The sequence below is a fragment of the Silurus meridionalis genome, chromosome 20 (genome assembly GCF_014805685.1).
Source record: "Silurus meridionalis isolate SWU-2019-XX chromosome 20, ASM1480568v1, whole genome shotgun sequence".
NCBI classification, from domain to species: Eukaryota; Metazoa; Chordata; class Actinopteri; order Siluriformes; family Siluridae; genus Silurus; species Silurus meridionalis.
The window spans coordinates 13935509-13963189 of NC_060903.1; the positions used below are offsets into that span (position 1 = coordinate 13935509).

Sequence of the window (27681 nt, forward strand, 5' to 3'; positions counted from 1 at the left end):
TACAGTGCATTGGTCTCAATCAGGGGTTTATTCAGATTTCAGTGTTTCTAGAAAAGAACACTTACTACTGAATGATCTAATATTCAATCATTATGTGGCCTATGGTTACAAACCATATTAGCATTCAACATTAACTGACGAAGAACATATGACTTATTGTAGCTTTAATCAATAAATAATAAATCACAAAATAAAACGTAAATGTTACTATTTTACGTTTATATTGACTACTACGTAACAGGCACCCAATGATGTGCATGCCTGTTGAAAGCCTTGAGTCACGTGATCATTTTAGGCGCTAAGACTGTACCATTTTTCCACTATTCTTTATATGACAATTTCAAATATTTTCTATTTGCATAGGTTTTTGCACATGCATTACGGGTAAGTTAATACGTTTTTAGATGTATTTAAGTTGATTTTTTACCCAATTAAGGTGTTTTATTTTAAAATGAAACCGCACTTATGGATCAGGTGAAATGGTATTTCCCAACAGCGCGTCACTGTTCATAAATACTGCAGTGTGCTCTGTGGCGCTGTTGACTTTTAACGTTAAAGACGGAGTAGAGGTTATTTTAATTTTATACGGAAATATGGCGTCGGGTAAGAGCTATTTTACTATCTATAATCCATATCCGAGTAGTTTGCGTAAAATAATTTTTGATTATCGAAAAAAATATATACATATGTGGGTTTCTTTGTGACTTATGAAGAAATAATAGGCGTCTAGTTCGTTAGCAAAAGGCGGAGCCGTCGGCCTCGTGTAGCCGAGCTAGCTTATGGTTTTTAGGTCGCGCATTCTTATGAAGAGGGATATAAATTGACTGTATTACGTGTTTTGAAAGTTTTGGGTAATAATGTAATGTTTAAATGTCTTTTTTTGACGTTGGACGCGTATAAAATATACGTTATATTGATATGTATTGCCGCCGCCATTTTTGTTCCGCGGCGTGGTGTTTTTTTTTTTTCTTTCAAATTACCTAGCTACAGTAATACTGCAGAGGGGAATCGGTATGGGTCTGCTGCTAAATATTGCGATATTCGTAGATATTTGGGCGACACGGAACGTGAAATTTTCATTTGGGAACATTATTTAAAAATTCGGTACTTGAAAATGGTCATTTTATCCGACTGGCGTATTAAAAGCTGTAGAGGAAGCCATTAGGCCTTCGCCTTCTCTCCGGCTTTAGACTGGTACAATGATTTCCAGGAAGCGGATCTTTAATCAACATGTTCGAGGTTTTGTAGTCGTTGTAAATGTGACCCTGTTTATTGCTTTCTCGTCTTGTTTTTAACTTAGATTCGGGCTATGGGCAGCCAGGAGCCCAACAAAGGCAAGTGATCAGCCATTGTTGCTGTATTTTTTTTTTTTTTTTTTACCTTCAGTAATGCATTTCTAACATCAAAGTTATGACCCCTTGAGACTGGATTTGCACCTTGTGTTCCCAGTATATATTTTGAACTACTTTTTATGATTTTTAACTTCTTCTCTTCTTCTTGAACCTTTATAGCTATGGATCTTATGGTGGATCACAGAGCTATCAACATGGTGCGCAGGTAAGAGCCAATGCTGATCTTGTTAAATCAATCTCTTCTTGATTGCTTAGGTCTAAATCCCAGACAAGTGTTCTTACGTGTATGTCTTTGTTCTTCTTTAGGCTTATGGACAAGGTAATGGAAGTAGCTCATATGGTGGACAGAGTTACGAGGGTTATGGACAGTCGGGTATGTGTAGAAGGTGTCTTGTGGCAAGCCTTTTTTTCCCTCTTCTTATAAATTCGACTCACATTTCTTTACTTCTCTTCCACTGTGTAGAGAGTTTCAGTCAGCCATCACAAGTTTATGGCTTTGGACAGCAACCACCGCAGAGTTATGAAGGTTATGGGCAGCCAAGCTCGGAGACTTCATCGGGGTACGAGTGTTATTTTATTTAATGTAAAGGTCTCATAGTTATTGTAATCTAACAAGAGCTTGTTTGGCCCAGGTATGGAGACAAGTCTTATGGGCAGCAAAGCTCTTATGGACAGCAGGGCTCATACGGTCAGCCATCTGAAGGAGTACAGCCTGCTGGATCATTTGGAAGTCCGTCAGCCGGTTACGGAAGACGTACTGAAGGTAAAGTCTACTTGCATCGTGTACATTCTTTGTGAATAGTAATCTCTCACTGCTATGCATCAAAATACTGACTGGCCTTGTCCTTTAGTGTTCACTTTGGTTTATGAATGATTAAGGATTATAACGGCATGTTAAAGATTGTCCAGCTGGTTCGGGATCCTACTACAGATAGGCTTTGCCTCCTTGTTTCCAGGTGATAGCAGGCGGTTTGGTGGTGGTAGTGGTGGTAGTGAAGAAGGAGGCAACAGGTCTGAGGGGTACAGGGGCCGAGGGCGTGGTGGCTTTGACCGCGGAGGCTTTGACCGTGGCGGTTATGATCGTGGTGGCTTTGACCGGGGTGGAAGAGGAGGAGGTCTGCCCTCAGGTGTGGGGTAAGTCTGAAAGCCTACCCCCCCATGAGGTACCATTATGTTCTGCTTGATGAAAGTGCACAAATCTTCATCTAACAGTAGATAATTCCTCATTTCATCAGTCACACATGCTATTTAGAGCATTCTAAATGGCAGTGGCCATGAAGTTCTTTTTTTTCAGTACAACACAAACCTGGTCTGAAAATGTATTGGTAGGTTACTGTGCTGCCTTAAGTTTCTCACATCAATGTTGATTTATGTTCATTTATTGGAATTGATCCAACATGAACTGTTATTTAGTGGGGGTAATTGCTTTAGTGTTATTTGGTATTGTAGATCTCGCTTTGGGTGAGGGGACACCCTTGTGTGCTCTACACAGAATATAATTGCTGTCACAATTACAAGAAAACATGAATACATTTTTGAAATCAGTTTTTAAAATGGCTGATCACCGGTTTTGCTCAGGACACAGGTTGCTGCAACATATACTTGGCTGGTATTTTGATTTGTTAATATTAACCTCCTGAGATGACCATTTTTGCTTTGGTCAACTTGCCCTTTTGAGCTCTAAAAGGGTGGTGAACAAAACTTTGTTACACAGAATAGTTACAGCAATTTGTTTATATTTGATTCTGGAGGTCCCTCTTAAGCCAGATGTCTTTCAGTTTATAGGACTTTCTTCCCACTAAGCAAAACGGTACTTTTTGTTTGTTTTCCGAACTGAAACAAATGGGCCTGAGTAGAATATTTAAAAGCAGTGCCTTTGTACTTTTGGGTATGTGTTCAAGATGTTAAATGCCACAGAAGCGCAAGTTCATCATTCAGTTATTCCCCATAGAACGGTGTAATGAAAGTGTTGTATTTCTTTTAAACATGGAGTCGAATGCTTTTGTGTTAACATGGTCTACATTTTATACTACAGGTATCAAAGTGAATGAAATTAAACTTGGACCTCAACCATTGGAGCTCATATAAGCACTCAATGGAAGAAAATAGGGCGCTCAACTCGAGTGCCTCAGCTAGTGTGTAGACATCTAAATTTAGACACATTCCTGCTATGAGGGGGCTGGAGGTAATCCTCTATGCTCTGCTCGGTTTTTGCTAAGAAGAGCAGTAAATACTAATTCGATTGATTAACCCAATTCTAAATTGGAAGAAAGTAAAATGTCTCTCGATTTTTCAATTATTTTCACTTGCACTATTGGCGCAACTCTTAGGCAGTGTATTCATGAACGGGAGACATTACCTGTTGATGAACTTGAACCATGACAGGACACAATGCACATAAGTGGGGAGTCTTGAGCTCCCAGGTTGCGACAAAGGAAAGCCATCATATCTTCCATTTTTCCTCTGCAGTGGTGGTGACCGTGGTGGCTACAAAAATTACGGTGGTAAGTGATGAGCATCAGAACTGTCTCAGTTGGGGAAATTGAGGAGAAAAAAAAAAGTTTAACTGGCAAAAGAACAGTGAACTCTTGACAGCCACCTTTTTGGACTGACAAAAAAAAGCAAATCTCTCCCGCCATTGTTAGGTTTTCCTTCTGGTAAATGCTGTTGGGTTAAAATGTAACGGCTCATTTTACTGGTAATGGTATTGTTGCATGAGGACTTTTGACTAAAAAAATAATAATGCCAGCGTTCTGGATGCCAGCCGTGCCTATGGCGAAGAAGGAGCACATGGCTTTAGCAGAAGTTTTTATAAGGGGGTTTATAATTAATGCACAAGAACATTGGTGGTATTACATGGTGTGGACAAAGGATGCAGCCATTTGATGAAACCTGGTGTACAGCTGTCAAAAGTCAAGAATATCCTTATAGCTACTTTTTTTCTTAGATGTTGAATAATTTGCGATCATTACATAAACTTTAAGTTGCTCATGACTTTCCTTTTCCTCTCCTGTCTTCCTGTTTTTCAGGACCCAGAGAGTATGGTCAACGGGATGATTCAGGTACGGCATGTGGATTTCATCACAATGTGTTTCAACTTGTCCTGTATCTAGAAGTCTTCTTGTTTTGGATACATATTGGTTCAGATATAATAAAAACAACTTGTTTCTTTTAGGCGAAGAGCAAGACAACTCTGACAACAACACAATCTTTGTCCAAGGCCTTGGAGAGGATGTCACAACTCATGAAGTTGCTGATTTCTTCAAACAAATTGGAATAATTAAGGCAGGTTAAATTATTGCTTCTGCCTTGGTACAGACTTTGTAATGCCGTACCACTTATTGTGACTTTATCCTCATTTATTTATTTTAGCTGAATAAAAAGACTGGCAAACACATGATTAACCTGTACACTGACAAGGCCACCGGCAGACTAAAGGGCGAAGCCACAGTCTCGTTTGACGATCCTCCTTCTGCCAAAGCTGCTATTGAATGGTTTGATGGTCAGGTTTTTTTTAATTGTTTATGTGGTATCTGATTCCAAAGCCCCAATTGTCGCCATAACCTAGTCCTGTATGAATTTCAGGCAAAGAATTCAATGGAAAGCCCATTAAGGTGTCCTTTGCCACCAGACGAGCGGAGTTCTCCCAGAGAGGAGGAGGAGGAGGCAGCGGGAGAGGCCGTGGTGGTGCGTTGTTTAGAAATGTAGCTTGTAGTTAAGCCTGATGAGCTTAACTGAGATGAACGTGCTTTTGCATTTTTGGAAAGCAAAGTAACACTTGTTACCCTCAAAGGTTTCAGAGGCCGAGGAGGCTTTGGTGGAGGTCCCAATTTTGACATTAAAGGAGGAGACTGGCTTTGTCCCAACAGGTGAGGGGAATATTTTTAAGAAATTGATTTGAAGAATGAGCTTAAGAGCTCTATGTGCCTCATGGTTCTTATCTTGGACGGTTTCTTATTGTGTAGCTGATTTGGTGTCTGAATACCTGCCTGCAATAAGCCAGTGGTTGTTTTTTTGGTTTTTTTCCTCCCCTCCCTTTACTGACTTACTTTATTTACAATGACAAACATGGATTACCATGTATCCTGTGGTGATTTTGCCCATTGTGCATGTTCTGAATTGTCTAGTTTTGGTCTGAGCACTAGGGGGCAGTAAAGTCACTTTTATTTATAAAGCACGTTTAGCTGTTTGACTGTTAAGAGTGCAGTACAAAGTATCTAATTCAGACAAACACGACATTTTTAGCTTATGATTCAGTATACAGAAGTTTCAAGATGTGACATGGATCCAGCAAGATTCAGTAAGGATTTGGTGTGAAGCAGAGCCTAGGTCCTGCAAAGTTAGCTGGAGAAAGTTAACTGCCATCCACACTTTCTGTTCTTCCAGGGAAATGAAAATAGCTTTTAATTCTCAATGTTTTGTACGTTGCATAGCCCGATTTTAATTCAATATCTATCAATGTTTTTTCAAACTGTCATCTTATGCACTTTTCAGGTTGTATACTCTGGTGCCTATAAATAGAAGTAAAGCTGCAGTGAGACTACAAACCAATAAGTTGCAGCTTTGCCTTTAATGTGTCTATTTATATGTTGGTAGGTTTGTGGTGATTAAAAAATTTCTCGTTTTAGCTCTTGTGGAAACATGAACTTTGCCCGGCGATACGAATGCAACAAATGTGGCGCACCAAAACCTGGAGATAGTTTTGAAGGTAAGTGAGAAGTGCTATAATGGTATGTGAGGAGCACGGGTTGCAGTGTTTCAGTGCTACCCCAGCTATGATGTACTGCAAATTTTGCTGTGTTTCCTACAGATCGTGGCAGTAGAGGTGGAGGTGGCAGCTACGGTGGTGATCGTGGTGGCTACAGAGGTGGAAGAGGTGGTTTCAGAGGTGGAGACCGTGGTGGTTACGGTGGTGGTGGAGAGCGTGGAGGCTATGGTGGTGGATACAAGATGGGAGGAAGGTAAGACCCCTGCACTATAATTTGTATCTTTTTTTTTTATTTATTTATTTATTTTTTTTTTAAACTGCAAAAAACATTAGATACAAATGTTTTTGTTAAAAAATGCTTTTTGTTTTGTCCTGTAGAGGGGAGCACAGAGAGGAAAGAAGAGACCGGCCCTACTAAAGGATTAGGAGACGTCATTCTAATCCAGGAAGCTGGAAAGGGAGGGTGGGCGGGAGGGAGGGGATGTAATATGGGGAATTAAAGTAAAGGATGGGTCCATTTTTCCACAGTCTGCATAACTCTTTGGCCAGACAGTCTCATGTATTGCTTGCAGTGGCTGTTTTTCCCAGTAGGATCATTGTTCATCAACTATTTAAGCACTCTGGTTTGAGATAACTGGGAACAGGAAGCGGGGGGGAGGGATATGGGGTGCTAAAGGTGATTTTTGCTATTTTTGTTACTTTCTTTTAATTTCCTCAACCTGGTAGAATTCACGTTAAGTATGTGGTAGACATAATTGTGTATCAATTTCTTTTTTGTTTTGTTTTTTTTTTTTTTTTTTTTGTAAGACTTAAATGAACTGTTTTACTTGGGATTTTCCTGTTTGGAAGTGATATTAAACATGATTCTAATCTTACTGTGTGACTCTTTGGTTTTGCTGGGGTGATGAGCCGGAGGAGCATGTCCTTTTTCTGTCCTTTTGGTTTTCTTTAGCTATTTATTTGCTGTTCTTACAAGCTTGCTGGCTTGGATTTGATAAGGTTTGCCAGTGTAACCAGTACCCCCACCCCAAAATAAAGGTTCTGGGCTGGAAGAAATGCATTTGAAGGTTTAATAAAGCTATGTATATGAATAGACCATACACCCTGCACAATCCTGTAATTTCTAATGCTTGCGTACGCTCTGAACTTGCTTCCTGTACACTTTTGGAGGCGGGCCTACACACACCCACACACACTCCTTTAACCACATTGCTTCCAGCTATGAAGACGTGACACTAACTTCTGTTAGTCCTCTGAATACGTGGTAAATGTTCAGAGAGGCGATTTCGGGTGGAATAAATGGTTCAGGGAATTTCTTCATAGTGAAGATAAGGCATCTGGACATCAGTGCATTGACCTGAAGTTTTTTGACATGGACTTGCAGCTTGTGCTGGTTCTTCTGACAGTGGACATCCTGCTGTCTCTTTCGGAAGCTGTGAGTGCTTCATTGAATCCTGGAGATGCCGAGGTAAAAGCTCCAAGAGATGTGGTCATGTACAGAATTTATTGTCTGAATCTTGCATTATTAAAGCAGGAGGAATGGGAACCACAGTGGATCTTTGGTTGTTTGGGTAAAACCCACCTTTTAGGGTGTTTTTAAGGCTTGAGAAGTTTTACATTAGATATAAAACAGGTCCATAAACACCCTTATGAAAATGCAGGTTCCATTTATTCCTATTTACTTCATTCATCTAGGCATTTTTGCCCGATATTTACTGCAAAAAAAGTTGATAGATAATGTGTATATAAGAATGTAAAATGTAATGTACACTATTCAAGCCAACTCTTTTTACACACAAGTAATTCGATCAAAGGACAATTTGCTGGAGTCCTAAACCCAGAACTTACGTGTCATATATTATAATTAGCTTCAGGCTAATTATAATTAACGCCCCAGCAATGAAACATGTAATCAGCAGTCATGGTGCCAAAACATTTGATCGAATCCAAATACAAAATTCAAAAACAGTGCACTTTAAGTAATACTTCTTGTACATACATGTTCTGGGTAGTTGGTAGCTGATGAGTTCAGATCACAGCCTGTTGCTCAGTTGTATGAATGAGATAAATGTAGGTCGCTCTGGATAAGGGCATCTGCCAAATGGCACAAGTGCATAAGTTCTGCCTGCTTTGATCCAATTTATTCACAATTTGCTATCTTATGAAACCTGAACCTGTTTAGTTCGACTATTGTTTGAGAATCGGTTGTTTTATTTAATTTAGTTAATTTTTTTTGTACAGCACAATAGACAATGTCACAGAGGAAATCAGATCAGTTTCAAAGCAGGGTAGAGACATTGGGAAGACAAAAATTACATCTTGTGAAAAAGAAACCATGAGAGGATCCAGATTCCTGAGAGGAACCATCCTCTTATGGGTGACACATCATTACTCTTCCAGCATTGTTAATTATAATTATTATAGGGTGCGTTCCAGTGTAATCAGGCTTTGCATTATAGTCTTTGTGTAAGTAAACTACTGGAGACGGGGTGCAAAGAAACTAACTGTAGTAAAACCTTGCATTAATCTTTTCTATATCTTTGAACTGAATATCCACGTGAGTCACTAGAATTTCTTTAGGGAAGACTCCTTGATTGTTTCAAACAATTACCCATTATTCCTTCCATGCCTTCAGGACTGACAAACCCTAACCAGTTTAATTACAGGTTCTTGAATAGCTCAGTGCACATTGTTTTATTGTTCTTCTGTGTCTAGGCCCACTCCCTTCAATAAAACTAGTGGGGATTTTTTTTGCCAAACATACATTAGACTTCTTTCAAAAGTAAAACGACATTGTGACAAGTTTGAATTTGTTGTGGCTACAATGCTACCAGATCACACTGTCTTATAAGTAGCAAGATAAGTGTCCTAACATAACACCAATCCTGAGTTTTGTTAATAAAATTTTTAAAAAAAAATCCAGTATAGAGTATGTATATTTATGTGGTCTGATAATTCATGCACCTTGGTCATCTGGGGTTTTATATATATGAGTTTGCATGGAAAGTCTAAGGCATAAAAAAGGAAATTGTCATTGACAGACTAATATGTGTTACTACACATTACAGGTTTGAAGATTTTCCCATCATTTAGCAAAATTCTTTTTTTCGAATCAGAGAGAGAGCTGTATTGAGTATGCCATACAGACAGCTTTTTTTTTTTTTTTTTTTTTTTTGCATATCTGTGTCAGAATGTATGTTTGGCAACCTTGATTTTCTTCCCAGTCAAATAAATGTCTCTCAACTATCTATAGCCCATTGAAATGGTAGAGAGTACTTGTTGAATGCAAAAAGAATGTGCAGCGGCTTAGTATGAACAACAAACTCAAACTCTGGAGGAATGCAGCGTCGCATTTGTTACATCAGGTAAAACGCTATATTGTATAATTAGATGACTGTGGAAGGACATTAATAAAAAAAATAAAATAAAACTGACAGCATTTCAATAAAGACAAACTGTGATTTATAGACCAGGATGCTCAGCATTCACCATTTCCAGATTGGATTATATATTTAGTAACATCTTATCCAAGCCCTCTAAGCACTGGCATTCCTCAATATATAAATGTATTCATGCTAAAATCATGTCATCAACTGTCTGTATGGAGTGCAATTGGGTGAATTTCATTTTTGGCAAAATACAAAAAAATGTAATTTGCTTAGGCAGTGAATTACATTATTCACTATTTTGATTAAATACATTTGCCGTTGTCTTATTTTTTTCTTTAGACCTCCTCAATTAGACCAATGACAACTTTCTTTCAATAGCTAGTTCTCCCGATCGAACAACAGCTACCAGCTGGGAGGTTTTGTGGATGAGTGAAACCAACCACTGCATCTTTCTGATTCTGTTGTGTCACAGAGCATCTAATCACACTCAGAGAAAAGTGTCACAGATTTACCCCAATCTAATTTAAGGCCTCTTTTGTGTGCAGTTGTTATTATTATTCCTGGAAGAAAGAATAATTCAATCAAGCTATGTCAAATTGGACAGGATGCATCAGTGAGGGTTATTTTTTAAAAACTTTTCTGTATTTAATTTTTGTAGCCCTTCTTTAATCCTCAGATTTTCTAGTGTCACTACACCTTATGCATCACATTGAATGGCTATGATAAGCTGTATTTGATTTATGCCATCCTGGTATTTCATTGTATGCCAACCTGTGCTTTTGATTTCACCCAAATCATTTGTCTGGGCAAATTAAGACTGAGTACTTGGTGTATTATAGACTCATTACCTGAAGGACTAGAAACTAAGACCAATGCTAATTGAAACCAGTGCTTGGATGGTTGAATAGTCAACTGATAAAAGTAAAATACAAACAAACAAAAAAATGACCTTAAAAAAGTTTTGTAGACAAGAGGCTGTTCCAACTGCAGAAGGAATCTCATCCCTGCACTGAAGTGCTAGGACAATGACTGGCACTCTGACTGGTAGCTAAATTGTTATGTGGGTGTTGGTGTATAGTTCTATAAAAAGGGAATTTACATTTTAGCAGTTAGTGAACAATTTTACTATGATTTAGAACTAATGCCAGTTTCATTTTGTGTGTAAGTTTAATGAAATGCAATAGCAAGTTAAGGTTCCTTGCTATTGATCACAAGGGTTTACACAAAGGTTTATATCCTAGAAAAAACATTATATGGGTAAAGGTTTGTGGACACCTGACCATCACACCTATGTGTGCTTTGTTGAACATAAATTTCAAAACCAATGGCCATTAGAATGGAGGTTACTCATTTGTTGGGAGAGAAGGCCTGGGGTGCCATCAGTTGAGGTCGGTGTTCAGGCCAGTTGAGTTCTTCCAATTAAACCTTAATAAACCGTGTGTTTATGGTGCTCAATTTGTGCACAGGGACATTGCTAAGTTGGACTTTGTTCCAGTGAAGGGAAATTGCAATGCTTTGATGATCAGGTGTTTGCATACATTTTACAATATATCCTGCCTTAACCTTTATCTGCTAGCTATATAATTAAATAATCTAGTTTTGTGTTTGGAGTATCCTTGTCAGTACACATGAAGGAACAAACATCATCTAATGGTTATTAGAGCCTGTAGACTGTAGTGTTACTCTAGAGAGAACCCTACAATAGAGTGTCCCTTAATATAAAGAGCTCATAGTAGAAGCCTTTCATGGCGGCTACCTTTTTTAAAAGTGTACTAAATGTGTACAACAATATTTAAAGGACTCTCAAAAAAAAAAAACATAATCAACATGACAAATCAGTAGATAAACATCCAATTTCTCAGCCAGGTTTACACATCTGCATTTTAATCAGAAGCATGTTTCATGCTCTCTTCAGTAAAATATCAGAATAACCGTATAAAAGTTTGATCAATGACACTGAATTGATAGAAGTGCATGTAGTTTCTGGATTACAGCTGTTGTATTTTTGTGCAAATGGTCAGTTAAAGTAAAGTTAGGCTGTGTGTACCAGTATATAGGTACCAGTAGCTCCTGGTACCTCTCCTCAACTGACTGTATAAGACTGTAGAAAGGAGGTTATTTACAATCTTACATTCCAGTGCTCTTGTTAGTTCTCACTCTCCGGTGTTCTGTATTGTTTTACTATATGTTCCCCTTTTGAGTCTGGTTCCTCTCAAGGTTTCTTCCTCATAACATCTAAGGGAGTTTTTCCTTGCCACAGTCGCCATGGCTGCTCATCATCATAAACACATCGTTCACCTTAACTGTTAAATTCTGTAAAGCTGCTTTGAGACATTGTCCATTGTGAAAACACTATAGAAATAATCTTGACTTGACTTGTGTCCTGCCTTTAAAAATCTTTTTTCTAATATGAGATTTGGAGAATATGATTTGAAGCATTACACAAACACGACTTTGTTTGAAAATTAAAGTGCATTGCATCACATCTTCATAATATGTAATCAGCATAGATGTGCAAAAATCGCTGTAAAGTGCAAATACTTTCAGAAAAAGAAACGTTAATACTTTCTCTCTCTTTCTTTTCGATTAACATAACAACATAAAAGTTAAATGAATGGAAGAGAAATTCAAGAGAAAATCCAAATCAAATCAATATTTGGTGAGAACACACTTTGCCTGCAAAACAGCATCAATCTTTCTAGGTACACTTGCACATCTAGGCACAGTTTTTGAAAGGACTTGACAGGTAGGTTGTTCTAAACATTTTGGAGAGCTAACCACAGATCTTCAATGGATGTGGGCTGCCTCAGAGCCTTATGACTCCTCATGTAATACAGACTCAGTGATGCTGAGAACCGTACTCTGTGGAGGCCAAAACTATTCCAAGACTCTATGCTAAAAATAGTTCTTAATGACATTGGCATTATTTTTGTGGTTGTAGTCTTCCTGTAGAATACACTTGGGGCCATTTAGATGCCTCCATAATGGTATTGCATGATGGAAAAGTATCTGCCTGTATTTCTCAGCATTGAGGACACCATTACTGATGACCAAATTTCCTACACACAAATTAACCTCAACCATGCTTTATGCCTGCAGACACTCATTATTGTACCATACTCCAGCCCTTTGGCAAGCAACTTGTTCTTAGCTACAGCCAAATATTTCATATTTTGACTAATCAGATTTTGACTCATCCTGCTGCCATTTTTCTGCACCATAGTTACTATGTTTTCACACATATTTAAATCCCTCAGACTTGTTTCCACATCGGCGATATTGCCTTCTGGCTCCCATCCTTCCATGAAAACATTTCGGGGCCAGACTTCACTGGACAGTAGATGAGTGTACTGGGGTCCCACTTGTTTGTACAAGTTCTTTGCTGATTTCATTCACTGCTGGATATCATCCGATGTTGAAGCATGATCTGTCTTTCATCTGCTACATTAAGTTTTCTTTGCCAACCACTGTGGCTACGGTCCCTGTTTATTTTGTGATTTTTCAAAATAGCTTGAACAACACACCTTGAAACCCCAGCCTGCTTTGAAATCTTTGGGTTGGAAAAACTGGTAAGCTGAACAGACCTGCTATTGTGTTAGATACCAAACCCTTCATTATTTATTTATAAAAGCGTGTCTGTTGCTTTTATTCATTTTTATTAACTTTGCTATTCTGAGATGATAGAGATTTTTGCCGTGTCTGTAAGGCATCATAATTAAAACAAATGGTAGTGGCGTTAATCTTAAAAAAAAATTCATTTTATGAATACTGTCTGCTGATTGCTAATATGAAAACCTGCATTATCGGGACACTGGAAAAATCCAAGAAGTTACATTTTATATTTTGTCTCATAAAAATTCACTATCTGATGTAAGATCTAAGCTCTAAATGACCTTAGTTTAGCATTGGGTGAAAAATTGGAACGTGGGTTAAAACATTTACTGTAAATCTTTTTCTTAGGGTTTTCTTGAGAAGTATGGCTACCTTCATCAGAAGGATCACACACACAATGCAGACAAAGTCACATCAGCTGTCAGGTAATGACATTATTTCCCAAATTTATGCAAATGTTTTAACTTCTGGAAAATATTTTCTGGGTTTATTTACTAGGAAATATCACAGTATGGTAAAGTCAATGCACAGTGTTGCCATCCAAGCAATACGCTCTAATTTAGATGCCAATTTACACACAATATTTGTTACTCAAAACTATTAGTGCAGAAAAAATAGCTTAAATAAATTGATTACAGTGGTCCCCCGGAACTTACAAAGACCCCCGCAAGTTCAGAAAATCCATGAATTTTGGACGCACTGATACCTTAGTGAATTCATCTGGACATTATGTCACTTTATATATTATGTCACATTCTATAACGTGTTTTAAAAACATTTTGGAATTTGTTAGTGAAAACATAGTTTAAAATGTTATTCATAACGTTCTTGAACATTTGGTCCCGCTGCAGATTCCCGCGAATTTGAAGATACTTGCTGTTAGTTAGGTTCCAAATGAGAACCCGCGAATTATCGATGGTTGACTTTATTTCGCTTTCCTGATTGCTCATGCAAGTGTATTACAAAAGTGTATTACTTTCCATGGTACTAGTTCAATGATTGCACGTGTTGTTGACCATTTTTTATTCTGTTCCAAATTAGGCAGTTTCAGTGGTTGTCCCATCTGCCTGTCACTGGCAGACTGGATAGTACCACATTGCTGAAGATGGCATCACCACGCTGTGGGGTGAAAGACAGAGGTAGCAATGAAGCCTGGAAACGCAGAGTAAACTCTGTTTTCACAGGGCAAAGCCAACAGCACCTTCGCAAAAAGCGCTACACTCGACCAGGTCAGTACGGGTTCAGGTTTTGCATCTTAAAATAATCAAAGTACAGAAAATGTGTTAGCCAGAAGCAACTTGTATTAAGGGCAATACAAAACGTGAGCAATGTGGTTTCATTTTGAGCACTATTCTACATTTAAATATAGTCTAAGGGTGCCTGTAAATCTTTAGGGTTTTATCATGACCTGCTAAAACAGAGTGACCAGGTCAGATATAACGACTTTATTAATGTGGCAATCCAGACTTTGAGACAAAACTAATCCACATCCATAGAGCCACATCTATAGATATCTACATACATGATGTAACAATAATCTACCAAAGATGAATACTTAACATAATAATAGCTTACAATGTATTTTACCAATACAATTGTATTGCTTATGCAACAGTAAAATGAAGAAATCCAATGTTATGTGTACAAATAATTATATTCTCAACGTAAAAACAAACGTTTGTCATATGTGTGATCATTGGTTGCTTCAATGTGGTCAATTGGTTCATCATTGATGGATAAAATACACCATTCCTGTAACAGTCCCCCTTTTTAAATGTATTAAAGTTAAAGCATTGGTCTATGAGAACTATATTTGAGAAGTATATTTGAATAATTTATGTAAATATTTCAATCAATATGCAATGTTCTGCACATAATACCTTCTTAATGAAAAAGTTAGCTATTGTTACAGACACACAGTGAGAAAACCCTTACTCCACACAAACTCTCACCAGAACTGTGGGGTTGCGCTAGTGAAAAAGTAAAAAGATATTGGACATTGTAATGCAGTGAATTAAGGTTTCCAAAAATGAAAATACTTTGATAAAGTACATATACTTGAAAAAATTTATTTAAGTACAGTAACAAAGTGAAAATCCTTGCTTACTGTTCACCACTGGGGAGGTTAGAAATTAGTTTGTTTTTGGGGTTAGTTAAACTCGCTTCTTTTCAGTTTTCGCTGTTGGACAGTGATGAAATGGATTTTTTGCACAGAAAATGCACTGCTTCCAGGCCAGGGTGTGCCTTTTTTGTAAATTCTGACAACTAACATCATGGGGTGGAGTAATTGCTACCTGTGCTCCTTGTTCAGACGTTCAGCGAGGAGGACAACACTCCCACACCTGCACACACACACATACACACACATACACTAACCTTAACCACTTCACTAACCTTAACCACTTTACCACAACTTAAATGACCACAACTAGGGTTTATAAACTCCTGAAACTCCAAATAATCAGCATGTTCTATGTTAAAGGTGGCATTTGGTGTAAAAGACACTGGAAAGCATGTTGGAAATGATAAGAACGAACACTCCGGAACGGAAATTCCGCATTTCAGTGGAAAGCCAGACACGTCTGTTTGTGTGCTCATTTCAAACTTCTTCCGTTGTGTCACTCTGGGGATTTGTAATACACCAGGAATGTAGCACTAGCACAATTAAGTTTTGTGTCAGTTCCTGATGCAAACTGTCTGTTTTTACTTCAACGAGCAGATTTCACACAGATTGGGAGCAAACAGGCAAATTTTATACAGATAAAATATTTATAAATGTATTTATTTCAAGGAAAATGACACAATCTTTTTTCAAAGATGAAAGCAATATATCTATTTTACAATGTCTCCATAAAACAGAAACTCTAACGTTTATTTAATGGTGTTTTTGCATTTCGTTGCCTTGTACTTGTACATGCGTAATGACAATAACGTTAAATCGAATCTAATCTATTAGAAACATTCAGTTTACACAAGCTGTTTTTTTTTAATTAGCTAGCTCAAACTCTGGGAAGTATTGTCCAGTGAGGATAAAGTAAGTAAATCATCACCTTACGTGAGGCAGGCGTTGAACACTTTACCGATAGGAACAGTGTCTTTTCATTCCTAATACAGACAAATAACTGCTGAAAAAAATTCTGTATGAAAGCGTCTAAAACCCAAAGCACAAGTATCTTAAAAGTTTAATGCTGAAGATTTCTGAAATGGTTTGTTTGATCTTATGCAAGAAAAGGTCTCTGTGAATGTTTAAATAAAACTTATAACAAAATGGTCTTGTTGCTATGCCAAATACTGTCCTAACAGAGTGAAGTGAGAGTGAGGAAGCAGGAAGTGACAAACACATCTTGCTGTATCAAAGAATTGCTGTGGGAATTCAAACCGGACTCATGTTCATGTTTACAATACTAACATTCCCACCGTCCTTGTCTAAAACAAGTGTGTGTGTGTGTGTGTGTGTGTGTGTGTGTGTGTGTGCAAATTGGCGTCTATTTTTTTCTCACATCCTCTAGTCCAAAAAATATGTTTAAAATTAAATATTAGGTGTATTGATACAGGCACCATGACTTAGCGTGACCCCTGACTTAGACTAACCAAAGAACATCTAGTGATGGCTACAGACTTCAGGAAGGGACGTAAAGAATAACCATTTTAATGATGGTTTATAAAAAAAAATACTTACATTTCCCCATTTACAATTTCACTGTAGAAATTTTGAGTAGGGGCTTGTTGTATATGTTTCAATGTTTGAATTTAGAATTTTAAATATGGCTGAATTCTGGGAACTGGATGTAAATGATGTCGCTGATAATGATGCTAATAATTATTACTACTACTATTACTATAATATTTTGTATATGTTTTTATTTATTTTATTTGTATTTTAGAACATACTTTGACACTCCTAAAAAAAAACAACAACATACAGTTCTACAATAGTGCAGGAAACATTTAAATTACTTTTGAAGCATTCTACATTTTCCTTCCATGCAAAAATAATGTCGAATAACCAGCCAGTTTAACTACTACAACCAAAAATCAAATGAAGTGTGATTTCCTCACATGCTGAATGCAAATCTTTGACGAAGTTACTTGTATGGTTTTGCATCATAGCAAAATACATTTAAGCCTGCAATAATCATTACAGTTTGTAAACCCAGTTCAGGTACAATCTAATTTTAATTTCTCCCTTTTCATGTTGGCGGTAAACTTATTTTAAAATGCTAGTAGTTTACATATGGAGATGCAAAGACAAATATATATCCATTCCAGAATGATCTGCTCTCAGATACTGGTTTATTTCGAATGTGTGTTACAGTGCATTTCTATTTTTCTACTTATATAGTGCTTTTTAATAAAGGTTGGCACATTAGTAGCTTGAAAGGAATATAGTCCCAGACCCCTAAAAACCAAGGTGCAGAGAAATCCTCTATGGACATTAGAAAAAACCTTGAGATCCTAAGATTAACACACACCATCATTGCAAGCATTTTTGCATCTGTAATTGCTTCCAGGAGGGAAGTCCTGGAGTGATTCTAATTACACTCTCTCTCTCTCTCTCTCTCTCTCTCTCTCTCTCTCTCTCTCTCTCTCTTTCTCTCTTTTGTGTATTAGTCTAAATAGATCGATTTCAATCAAACTGTTCCATGAGAACCCTTTATTTAAATTAAACATTAAATAAGTTTACATTGGGCCCATGATAGTTCCTATACTCAGTATTAACAGTGTCTGAAGGATAAAATATTAATTTTTATTAAAAAACAACAACACAGAGACCCACACAGAGAAACAGATTGTATATCGTTTTGTATCACATTCTTCTTTGTATTTGTACACCTGCTTGCAACATGGCAGATGTGGGATGTTTACAGGCAGATTTAATGAAGGTCAACACTACATGCATTCCTTTGGCTTTAAATCCCAGTGATCTCACAATGTGTGTTACCATAGCAGCAATTTAGTATTCATTGTTCCAGGCTTGGACATATTACATGATTAAAACTCTCCGTTGATTGAGGCTACACCGTTTATCACAAAGGGCTTTTGAGTAGAAGCCAGTTAGAAACCTGAGAATTTATGTCCAAAGAACCATTAGGAAAGGAACCATTGGAGAACACTTTTTTGAACTGTGTATTCAAGTGTGTTTTTTGTGGCCCAAGTTGTCCAAAAATAAAAGCACTATGAAGTTTAAGAAAAAAATGAATAGCAGTTGACTTTGATAACTCATAGATTTGGACTCTCTTTATTAACGCTGCCTTCCAATACCATTGTTTATGTTTTAGTTTTCTTATAGACCAAACTTGAACCATGAGGGACCAGATTTTCTCACTACATATGTATATCTATCTATTCATTTTCTGGATTTTACAATGTGTGTTCAACTTAACCAACCTGATCCTTGCAGAAAACTAGTCTATTAATTAATAAAAACTAAAATAAAAAATCTCCGCATAAACTTCAAATACATTTATGGCTTCAAAAAGTTCTTAGATCACCACTAATTTCTACTGTTGTTTTTTTCTGGTTTTTCTTCAATGACTTGAATTTTCCCAAAGCTTTTTTAAAGGACAAAATTACATTTCCCTTGAGGGACTTCTCATTGGCACAATTTCAGATCATTACTTTCAATGTGATGACTGAGCTCTAATAGTGTTATTTAGCCTCAGTTAAACTGTATGTTCATTTTGATTTCTTCTCAGTGCTCCTCACAGCAGGTTAAAGGCCACCCAACATAATTCTAGTGGAGTTTTTTGTGTAATTATGTTGTGTATATTCTTGGTTGTGTACACAACACACCATATCGTCTAAGCAATGTAAATAAGCCATTGACCCAGGCCAAACTTTGCAAGGACACAAACTATACCTCTGACCAGTGTGTGCTTTTGATGCCTAGGAAGCATGTAATTACATTCAAGTCACGTAACCTCTGGTGTATGTTAAGCAAATTGTTTACAGATCTTCGTGAGACGCTGTTTTTGGTTTACATAGCCAAGATGTTGGTGTGTACTATTATTTAGAGGATTCCAGGAAATATGTACATGATACATAAATAATGTTGTAATGTAACTAAGGCAAACAGCATAAGTAACAAAAAGCAGGTTTTGTTGTTATAGGAAAATAATAATATTTTTATGTTGTTTATGCATCTTATTTTACTAGATAAAATTCTACAGTATAACTCAAGCAGGACTCTTGACCAGCCCCCATCCTGCCCCCTCGAATAAATGTGCATATGCAGCAACAACAAAAAAAGATTTTATCCATTTACATAATAGCAGCAGTAAACAGTAGTTTGACAAAAAAGAATCTCAGTTAATAACTGTGAACACAAAGCCCCCTGTCGTTATGCATTCACGTTGGAAAACATTCCCTCAGAAATAACACTGGAGACTTTCTCCTAATATGTTACATATCTATCTCCTAATAGAAAGCTTCATAATATCTTTTAGAATTTTTACATAATAAAAATAAAAGTACACTTTTATAATAAAATGTTGATTATACAGGGAACCCAAACCTCTTTTATGTAAGTTGTTACTATAGAAATGGAACAGATCAAATACATTCATATAAAACATTGAATGCTTTACTAGAGAATTCCTCAGTACCAATCACAGAATTAAAACCACATGACCATGTGTTAACATTGAGATCAGTGAGACTGCTGTAAGTTAGTAGTAATACGATATATTGCATCCATCAGTGAATTCAATAAAATGTGCAAGTATGAAGTATTACTAATAAAATTTCATGTTCAACATCACAAACAGCTGGAACCAAATTCCTTGTGTGTGTCAACACACTTGGCCAATAAACCTGATTCTGATTCTGATTATAATAGTTATTCCCAGATATATTGAGATTTCCTGAAAGCTGTGATAAGCTCAGAGGTTCACTAGTGAATTAAAGCCCTAATCCCTGTGTTTGTTCTGAGATAAACAGTTAAATCTTTAAATCCAACCTGTCACTTTAGGGATTTGTAATACACCAGGAATGTAGCAATGGCATGCTATGTTGGTCCATATTCATGTCAGTGCCTGATGATAGCCAGCTGTTATTATTATAAAACAAACCAGCACATCTGGCATGTACATTTTCAACACCCTTAAAAAGTTCCATACTAAAAGATCCTACAAAAGGTTTTTGAATAATGGAGAAACAGAAGTCTTTCTAGATATCATGAGAATTACTGCAAGCTATTAGGAGTTGACTAAAGAGACTGCAGGTTTTGGAGTCTTTCAATATCCTTTGTTTTGTAGGTGGGAGATGGTACAAGCAGCACCTGACATACCAGATAGTGAACTGGCCACGCCATCTCTCCCAGGGTCCCGTACGGCTGGCTGTGCGAATGGCTTTTCAGCTCTGGAGCAACGTTTCAGGATTGGTTTTCCACGAATTAAATGAGGGCCAGACAGACATCCGGCTGGCTTTCTACGAAGGAGAGCATAACGATGGCACTAGCAATGCATTTGATGGTCCAGGTAAGATGCATATCAAATTACGTTTACATTTATCACTGATTAAGCTAGATTTTTAGCTAGAAATATTCCAAATATTATAGTCAACAAACGTACAACAATACACATTTTTGGCTTAAATTTTTTCATATTTGGGTGGTTTTTGAATTGTAGGACCCATTAGCTGCAAATGAGACAAATCTTTCTGTACGTTTTGCTCAAGAGTGACTTGATAGTCTTTAGATTACACTGTACCCTGCACACATTCAAGGCTCCTCATGTCAGATGCAGCAAAGCAGACCCAAAACATAATTAAGCCTCCTCCATGTTTCATGCTCAATATCTGTTGCCTTTCTTTTTTTTTTAAAAGCTAAATTTTTGCATCAGTAAACAAACATCTGATGTGCCTTGCCAAAAGCGCTCCAGTTTCATTTCATCTGTCCAAAGGAATTTCTCCCAGAAACATTGTGGCCTGTCAGTATGATAATTAACAAATTTAAAAGAAAACAGTCTTGCTGCATCAATCCAATAATCATGCCCACTTCCTGTAAAAATGTATTTATCTGGTCTTTGTTTTATTATATGCTAGTTTATAATGATGTCACCTTCTTTCTCTCACAGTCATTTTCATATTGTTTTTCCTCAGGGGGTGCGTTAGCGCATGCTTTTTTCCCATGCCGGGGTGAGGCTCACTTTGATAAAGCTGAGCGTTGGACTCTGAGCAGCCACAAAGGTCATAACCTTTTCCTGGTCTCTGCTCATGAAATTGGCCACACATTGGGATTAGAGCACTCACCAGTCCGCCACGCCCTCATGTCACCCTACTATAAGAAGCTTGGCCGAAGTCTGCTGCTCAGCTGGGATGACATTACAGCTGTGCAACAATTATATGGTAAAAAATATACACAATTTGCTTGCCCAATATTGCTATATTTAATTACTCAAGTGTATGCGATATTTGATGTCCTGGACAATTTATTATTTAAGGTTTTTTCTTTCCAATAGTCAAATATTTGTCATATGATCTCTTCCATTTCCTATTTTCGCAGTTCGTTGTTTAAATATTCTACAGAGCATAACAAATTAATTTCACAGCCTCAAAGTCATTCTTTTTATTTAACTGTCTTATTGAACCTTAATATTATAATCTACTGTTAAAAGAATAAAAATAAAGGTTTGCCTTTAATTGGAGATTATTAACCTTGCTCTACCCAATGGCTCCACTTTTTTACTAAAAATCTAAGCAATACGTTAAACACTAACTTGTTTCTAACAGCAAATAATCTTTTATTTGATTGTAACAGAAATGTTACACTCTCTAATGGAGTGGATTTATCTAGTAACAGAGGGTACCATTTTGCCCATCTTAGAATGATTCCAGAAACCATAGCATGTGAATATGTCTCATTCATTTAAAGCACTAAAATAACTCATGTTTCTGACAAGCAATTTATTCATAAGTGCTTTAGGATTAGCATGGATCTTGATCTGATCCTGGGAATACCAACCACAAGACTGGAATATATCCCGGATTAGCCAGTCCATCACAGGGCAAACTCACACATTAACACTTTTTCACACCTAGAGGCAATTCTGCATTGCTAATCTACTGACCAGCATGTTTTGGAGAACCCAGAAGAAACCCACATGAACATAGAGAGGACAGAATGATTTTAGGACTATACTTGGTATGATATCCAAAAATTGAATGCAATACATTAAGTACTCTTAGTTTCTAGAAATTTTTATTTATTACCCCATATTCCTTCTGACACAGATTTTGACACCAATATTGCATGTGGTATCACCTGGAACAATGGATACACAAATGTAAACAAATTTATACTCATGCAACACGTAAATTGTCCCTGGATTTAAAAAAAAAACAGCAGAAGGACAAGCTAAGTATATTATATTGTAAAGTCAGTAAGTGTCTATCAGGCAGGTTTCCACATGCACTGCTGCTTGTCCACCTGTCAGTCCTGAAGCACTCAGGAAGGAATGCAGGTTTCTTTAGCTGCACTCTTTAGTCTACTGGTGCATCAGATTTTTCAGGCTTGTCTATGGCAGTCAGGCGCACTGGAAACACTTTATCTTTCCACATGCACTCAGACAAGGCCAGGTTTTATTATGACAGTCAGAGATGTTTCAGTGTGCTTTTGGGAGAGCAGATGCTATCAGATCATACAAAGCAATGGCACTTTGATAAAGAAGATTCATTTTAAGAGATGTCTGGGCTTAGATTGTTGAATGGGAATGTTAGATATTTGAAATGTAGCACTTATGCAGTAGGTACACAGGAAGCAACATGGGAGGTTGGAATGATAGTTTTTCCCTGTTTGTTTTTTTTTTTTTTTTTTTTGTACAACTAAAGGATGCGTGTGATAAGTCACAGGGACATGGACATCCTTGAATGTGATATCGTGCAGTATTTTGACTGGCAGAGTTACTCCAAGGCATAAAACGCATAAAATTTAACATGGGGTTTGAGTAGAAAAAAAATGAAATGCCAGACCCTAACCTAACTTCTTTTTATTCATGGTTGCGAAGCTCGTGGCTTGTTTGAGCTCGCTGCATGCTTGGGGCCTCATTCTTTTTTTTTTTTTTGGGTTCCCAGGCTAGCAATCTTAACAACAACCTGACTCTACATGAGCACAAATTACACCGCTTCTTCACATACACCGCTGAATCAGTTTGAACCCTTATGAACGGTATACAAAAAGAGACTGATATTGTATTTTCTCACACTCAAACCCTAGCTATCTGCAAAATATGCACATAGCGGCATAGAAGCTGAATTGCACTCTCTTGAATGAACAAAGTATATGGACGCTGATATCGTGTAATTACACAAAATATCACGGCAAAATAAAACAATTGTGTCTAACAGAGCGTATTATAATCGCTAATGCATGGTCACTGCTTCTGCAGCGGCAAATCAAAAGCGGCAAATCTATAATATGCAAGACATAAAACGTGACGAGGCATCCCGTTCTTGGAAAATAAAACATTGGCCTCCAACATTCCACACATTTTACACTTCCTAGACTTTCCAGTGTCAGAAAACATAAATACTGATTTTCCTCTAAAGCTGTAGAGCTGAATATGGAGACTCCTTCCAAAAATATTAAATGTCCCTTCATAGAAAACTTCACATCATCAACACTTTTTACGTCACTTTATATGGCATGGCTCCTATACAACAATCTGATGTTAGTATAGAAGTTGCATTTGCAGGAAATTAACCATTGGACAATGCAGAATCTAAATTTCAGGTTATTCAACAGCATGTCGTATTGGATTACAGTTGTATGTATGTACATTGTATTGCATATACAATAACTACTCTAAATGTTCTTCAGGCGAATGCACCGAAAATTGTTCTTCTGTGTGGCTCTTTTAAGAAACCTCTAATCATTTTGGTTAGTGAATTATATCCAATGGACCGCACACATATCCAGAGCTCAACCACCCAGAACCAAACACGAGACATACAGTCTCCTGCTGAGGAGCTCCACTCTCTATATCTTCAGCTACTCCTCCAAAATGCCCTTTGGGGATGGAGATATTATCTGTGGTTAGCGCAAATGTTTGCTCAGCTTTTGCAAACAAAATGAGTGTGCGGCCATCCTGAGTCTTATCAGAGAAAGCTTTGTGTTGGGGTTTGATGGAAAAACCCCAACACAAAAAAAAAAAAACAGAGGAAAACTTGAGAGGGTCCTCATCCACTTCCAGGTGAAATAGTCGTTGCCTCAATCGCTGCTTTCCAAAAGTGTTTACCTCCCTTGTTGTGCTAAAAATATATTTTTGAATAAAACTACATTTAAATTTTTTTTTCTTTGCATTTTACAAAATGTGTGTAGGGAAGCCATCTGCAGGTGCAGTGGTCCAGATCCCAAGCCAAGATCTCAGCTGGGCAATGCAAGATTGGGAATTATCTGAGGAGCCTATGGGAGATATAAGTCTGCCCCACTATTGCAGGAACACATTTGATGCAATAACAATGGGTAAGGCAACCAGAGGATACTAAAATATTACAATTTTTTACATATACAAATCTTAAAGTTAACAATTATGGTCAGAATAAAGTGATTAAAAGGAAACAGAATTCAAAGACATTATATAAAAGAAAGCTCAGAATAATAAGCTTATCAGTATAGAAACATATGTACACTGATCAGGCATAACATTATGACCACTTGCCTAATATTGTGTTGGTCCTCCTTTTGCTGCCAAAACTGTCATGACCCATCGAGCATTAATTGCATTGACTTTTTCAGCAATTTGAGCTACAGGAGCTCGTCTTTTGTATTCAGCCTTCGCTTCCCACGTGCATCAGTGAGCCTCGGCCGCCCATGACCCTGTCGCCGGTTCACCACTGTTCCTATCTTGGAACACTTTTGATAGATACTGACCACTGCAGACCGGGAACATCCCACAAGAGCTGCAGTTTTGGAGATGCTCTGACCCAGTCGTCTAGACATCACAAATTAGTCCTTATCAATCTCGTTCAAATCCTTACGCTGCCTAATATATCCCACCTCACTAACAGGTGCCATGATGAAGAAATAATCAGTGTTATTCACTTCACCAGTCATAATGTTATAATGATATAACGTTATGCTGATCGGTGTATATGTTTGAGGGTGGGCTATTGAACACTTAAATTAATTACAGTTATGAGATCATTATTTTAATCTTGTCATGTTTGTGTCAAAATCAGTGTGGGACTAATATTTACTTATATTTCTACATTTATTTCATATTCTGTGTCTTCATGCTCATTGGCTCGTACTAAATCCCTTGTTGTGTGTTCCCTGATTATTTACTTCAGATTTATTCTTATCAAGAATCCCTTAGGACCCCTTGGCCTTACTGCCCCTTGAACCCCATGTCCTGTTCTCCTAGTTAGTGCTAACAAGTTTTATTTGTTCTATTTAAAGATGGGAACGGCACAGTGCTGGTTTTTAGAGGTGGTCTGTTCTGGACGGTGACATCCGAGAGTAACAGAAGCGATCCACTTCCTCTGAAGCGGCGCTGGCCTCAGCTTCCATTTGCCATCGAGGCTGCTGCCTTCTCTCCACTGGATGGCAAATTTTACTTTTTCAATGGTGGGTTCTTATTAATAGGAGTAATAAGGAATAAAGAATAAAGATAAATAGCTTGTTGTTTTTTATATATACAGTATATTTATGGATAAAGTTTGCCTTACTACTAATGTGGTTGAATTTAGTCTGGAATATGAATATACAAGCTCAAAATGTGCATTAACCTCCTCTTTAAATGGTAGGCAAACACATATGGCGATATTCAGGCACTGTTTTGGACCCCGGCTTCCCCAAGAAGAGCAGCGAATGTGACATGCCGCGACACCCAGACTGTGCGTTCTTCTATGCTCCTCTGGGGCACATGGTGGTGTTTAAAGGCTCACGGTACTTTGTGTTAAACCTGGAGACACTACGCTCAGAGCCATACTACCCTCGAGGCCTTGCTGACTGGAAGGGAGTGCCACGAGGGGCTAACGGCGCCGTGACGAGAGCCGATGGAAAGCTTTATTTTTTTCGGGAACAGCAGTACTGGAGGTTCGATCCAAGGAAATTACGTGTCACTGGAAGCGGACAATGGACAAAGAAGCTGGCATGGACTGGCTGTCATAGAACTTCCTCAAATGATGTGCTGTGACCAGATAATCAAGTAAAATATTTGTCTGAGAATGGAGGGGAGCGACGTGCAATTCAACAGAAAAGGTCTTTTTACTCTGACATGTGATTGTTTTTTTCTGTCTGGTGCTAATTGGATGGTGTTGTATGGCAGGAAAAAGGTGGGCTTTGGACTGTACTGTATGAATTTGTGGTATAAGTCTAGAACAAATGTATAGAACATGATGATGTTGGTACAGCGTGCAAATGTGATTTGAGTTAAAAAATTAAACCGCAAATGTGTTGTGTCTATGTCGAACATTGTAATAAGCATAATATTTTTATTTTATAACTAAAATAAGCATACACAGATGAACAGTGTACACAGGTTTTCAACACATTTTGTTCAGCATTTATTCTGTGACAAAGTGGATTATGTTAATATGAATAAAGTGCTTATTGTGTTAAATAGTGACAAATAAATGTTATATACTACTTAGTGAGGCACGTTTTGCCAGTAAAGTTATGCAAAAACTTTCTGCAAATTCTTTGTATCATATCACAAAAATTAAAAATTAGAAAGTGAGTATTAACAATTAAATATTTCATCACTTCAACCAAATATTAGCCCTCACCCACTAAACCAGTAATAAGAAGCCTGGTGAGGTAAATTGTAAAACACTGCCCCCTGCTGGAGATCAAGTCAAATGACGTTTATTTCAACTGCTCCCCATTGAACAAAAAAAGTCAAACCCTACCTTGAAGAAAAAAAAAAACACCAGAATGTAGATTGCTTGTAGGACTTAATTCTATATAGTTCAAATGTAATCATTCAAAGTCGAGGTCTGTGGGTTCTAGTTCAGTTCTGTTATCAGAAAATAATCAACTTATACATCTAAATTTATGCCATTTGGCAGGGCATTAAGGGCATTGCTCAGCAGTGGCAGTTTTAAACTTGTGACCTTCCGAGCCAAAGTCCAAGTTTTTAACCTCTGAGCTTCCACCTTGCCACTTAAAAGTGATATATTCCATTTGTGTTGGGCTGCGTCACATCTCTTATAATTTATTTTCCTAAACAGCATGTCACATGGTGTTTCATTCCATTATGTAGTGCCAGGACTCATTGTGTATGCTCAAAAAAAGCAGAAATGGTGATCACACAAGCTTGTCTACAGCATGTAGGTGTTTCGGAGACCAGAAGTATTTAAAAACCAATTTAGAGCCAAATTCTGTGGGTTCTGTTATTAAAATTTGGACACTTGTATGAAAAATATCATCATCATAAGTGGCATTATTTGTAGTAGTGATAATAGTTGGCATGTTATACAATATATTAACGTGTGAACGAGTGAAAAAGGTTTTTTTTTAACAAAAACCAGGTGACATTATAACATTATGACCAATGAAGTGAATAACACTGATTTATATCATCATTACCTTTTAGTGGGTGGGATATATATAAGGCAGCAAGTGAACATTTTGTCCTCAAAGCTGATGTGTTAGAAGCAGGAAAAATGGTCAAGCATA

General features: G+C 37.4%; 2 protein-coding genes across 6 annotated transcripts; both read left to right on the top strand.

Annotated features, from left to right (window-relative positions):
* Positions 1-498: 498 nt before the first annotated feature.
* Positions 499-7160, top strand: taf15 (TAF15 RNA polymerase II, TATA box binding protein (TBP)-associated factor). Of its 5 annotated transcripts, none has more exons than XM_046876598.1 (16): positions 505-603; positions 1301-1334; positions 1512-1557; positions 1659-1725; positions 1816-1912; positions 1985-2115; positions 2309-2486; positions 3822-3856; positions 4382-4414; positions 4528-4637; positions 4725-4854; positions 4938-5039; positions 5146-5221; positions 5981-6060; positions 6163-6313; positions 6439-7160. In XM_046876598.1, the coding sequence occupies exons 1-16, from the start codon at positions 594-596 to the stop codon at positions 6476-6478; spliced, it is 1320 nt and encodes a 439-aa protein (XP_046732554.1). In that variant the 5' UTR covers positions 505-593; the 3' UTR covers positions 6479-7160. The 5 variants fall into 5 exon arrangements, with proteins under 5 accessions (XP_046732555.1, XP_046732557.1, XP_046732554.1 ...); XM_046876600.1 differs by having other exon boundaries at positions 1659-1671; XM_046876599.1 differs by lacking the exon at positions 3822-3856 and having other exon boundaries at positions 499-603.
* Positions 7161-7269: 109 nt separating this feature from the next.
* mmp28 (matrix metallopeptidase 28) lies at positions 7270-26453 on the top strand. Its single transcript, XM_046876597.1, has 8 exons — positions 7270-7528; positions 13410-13486; positions 14103-14290; positions 20318-20539; positions 21162-21407; positions 24379-24522; positions 25459-25626; positions 25806-26453. Exons 1-8 carry the CDS (start codon positions 7433-7435, stop codon positions 26195-26197), a joined length of 1533 nt encoding a protein of 510 aa, XP_046732553.1. The 5' UTR covers positions 7270-7432; the 3' UTR covers positions 26198-26453.
* The last annotated feature ends 1228 nt before the right edge of the window (positions 26454-27681 follow it).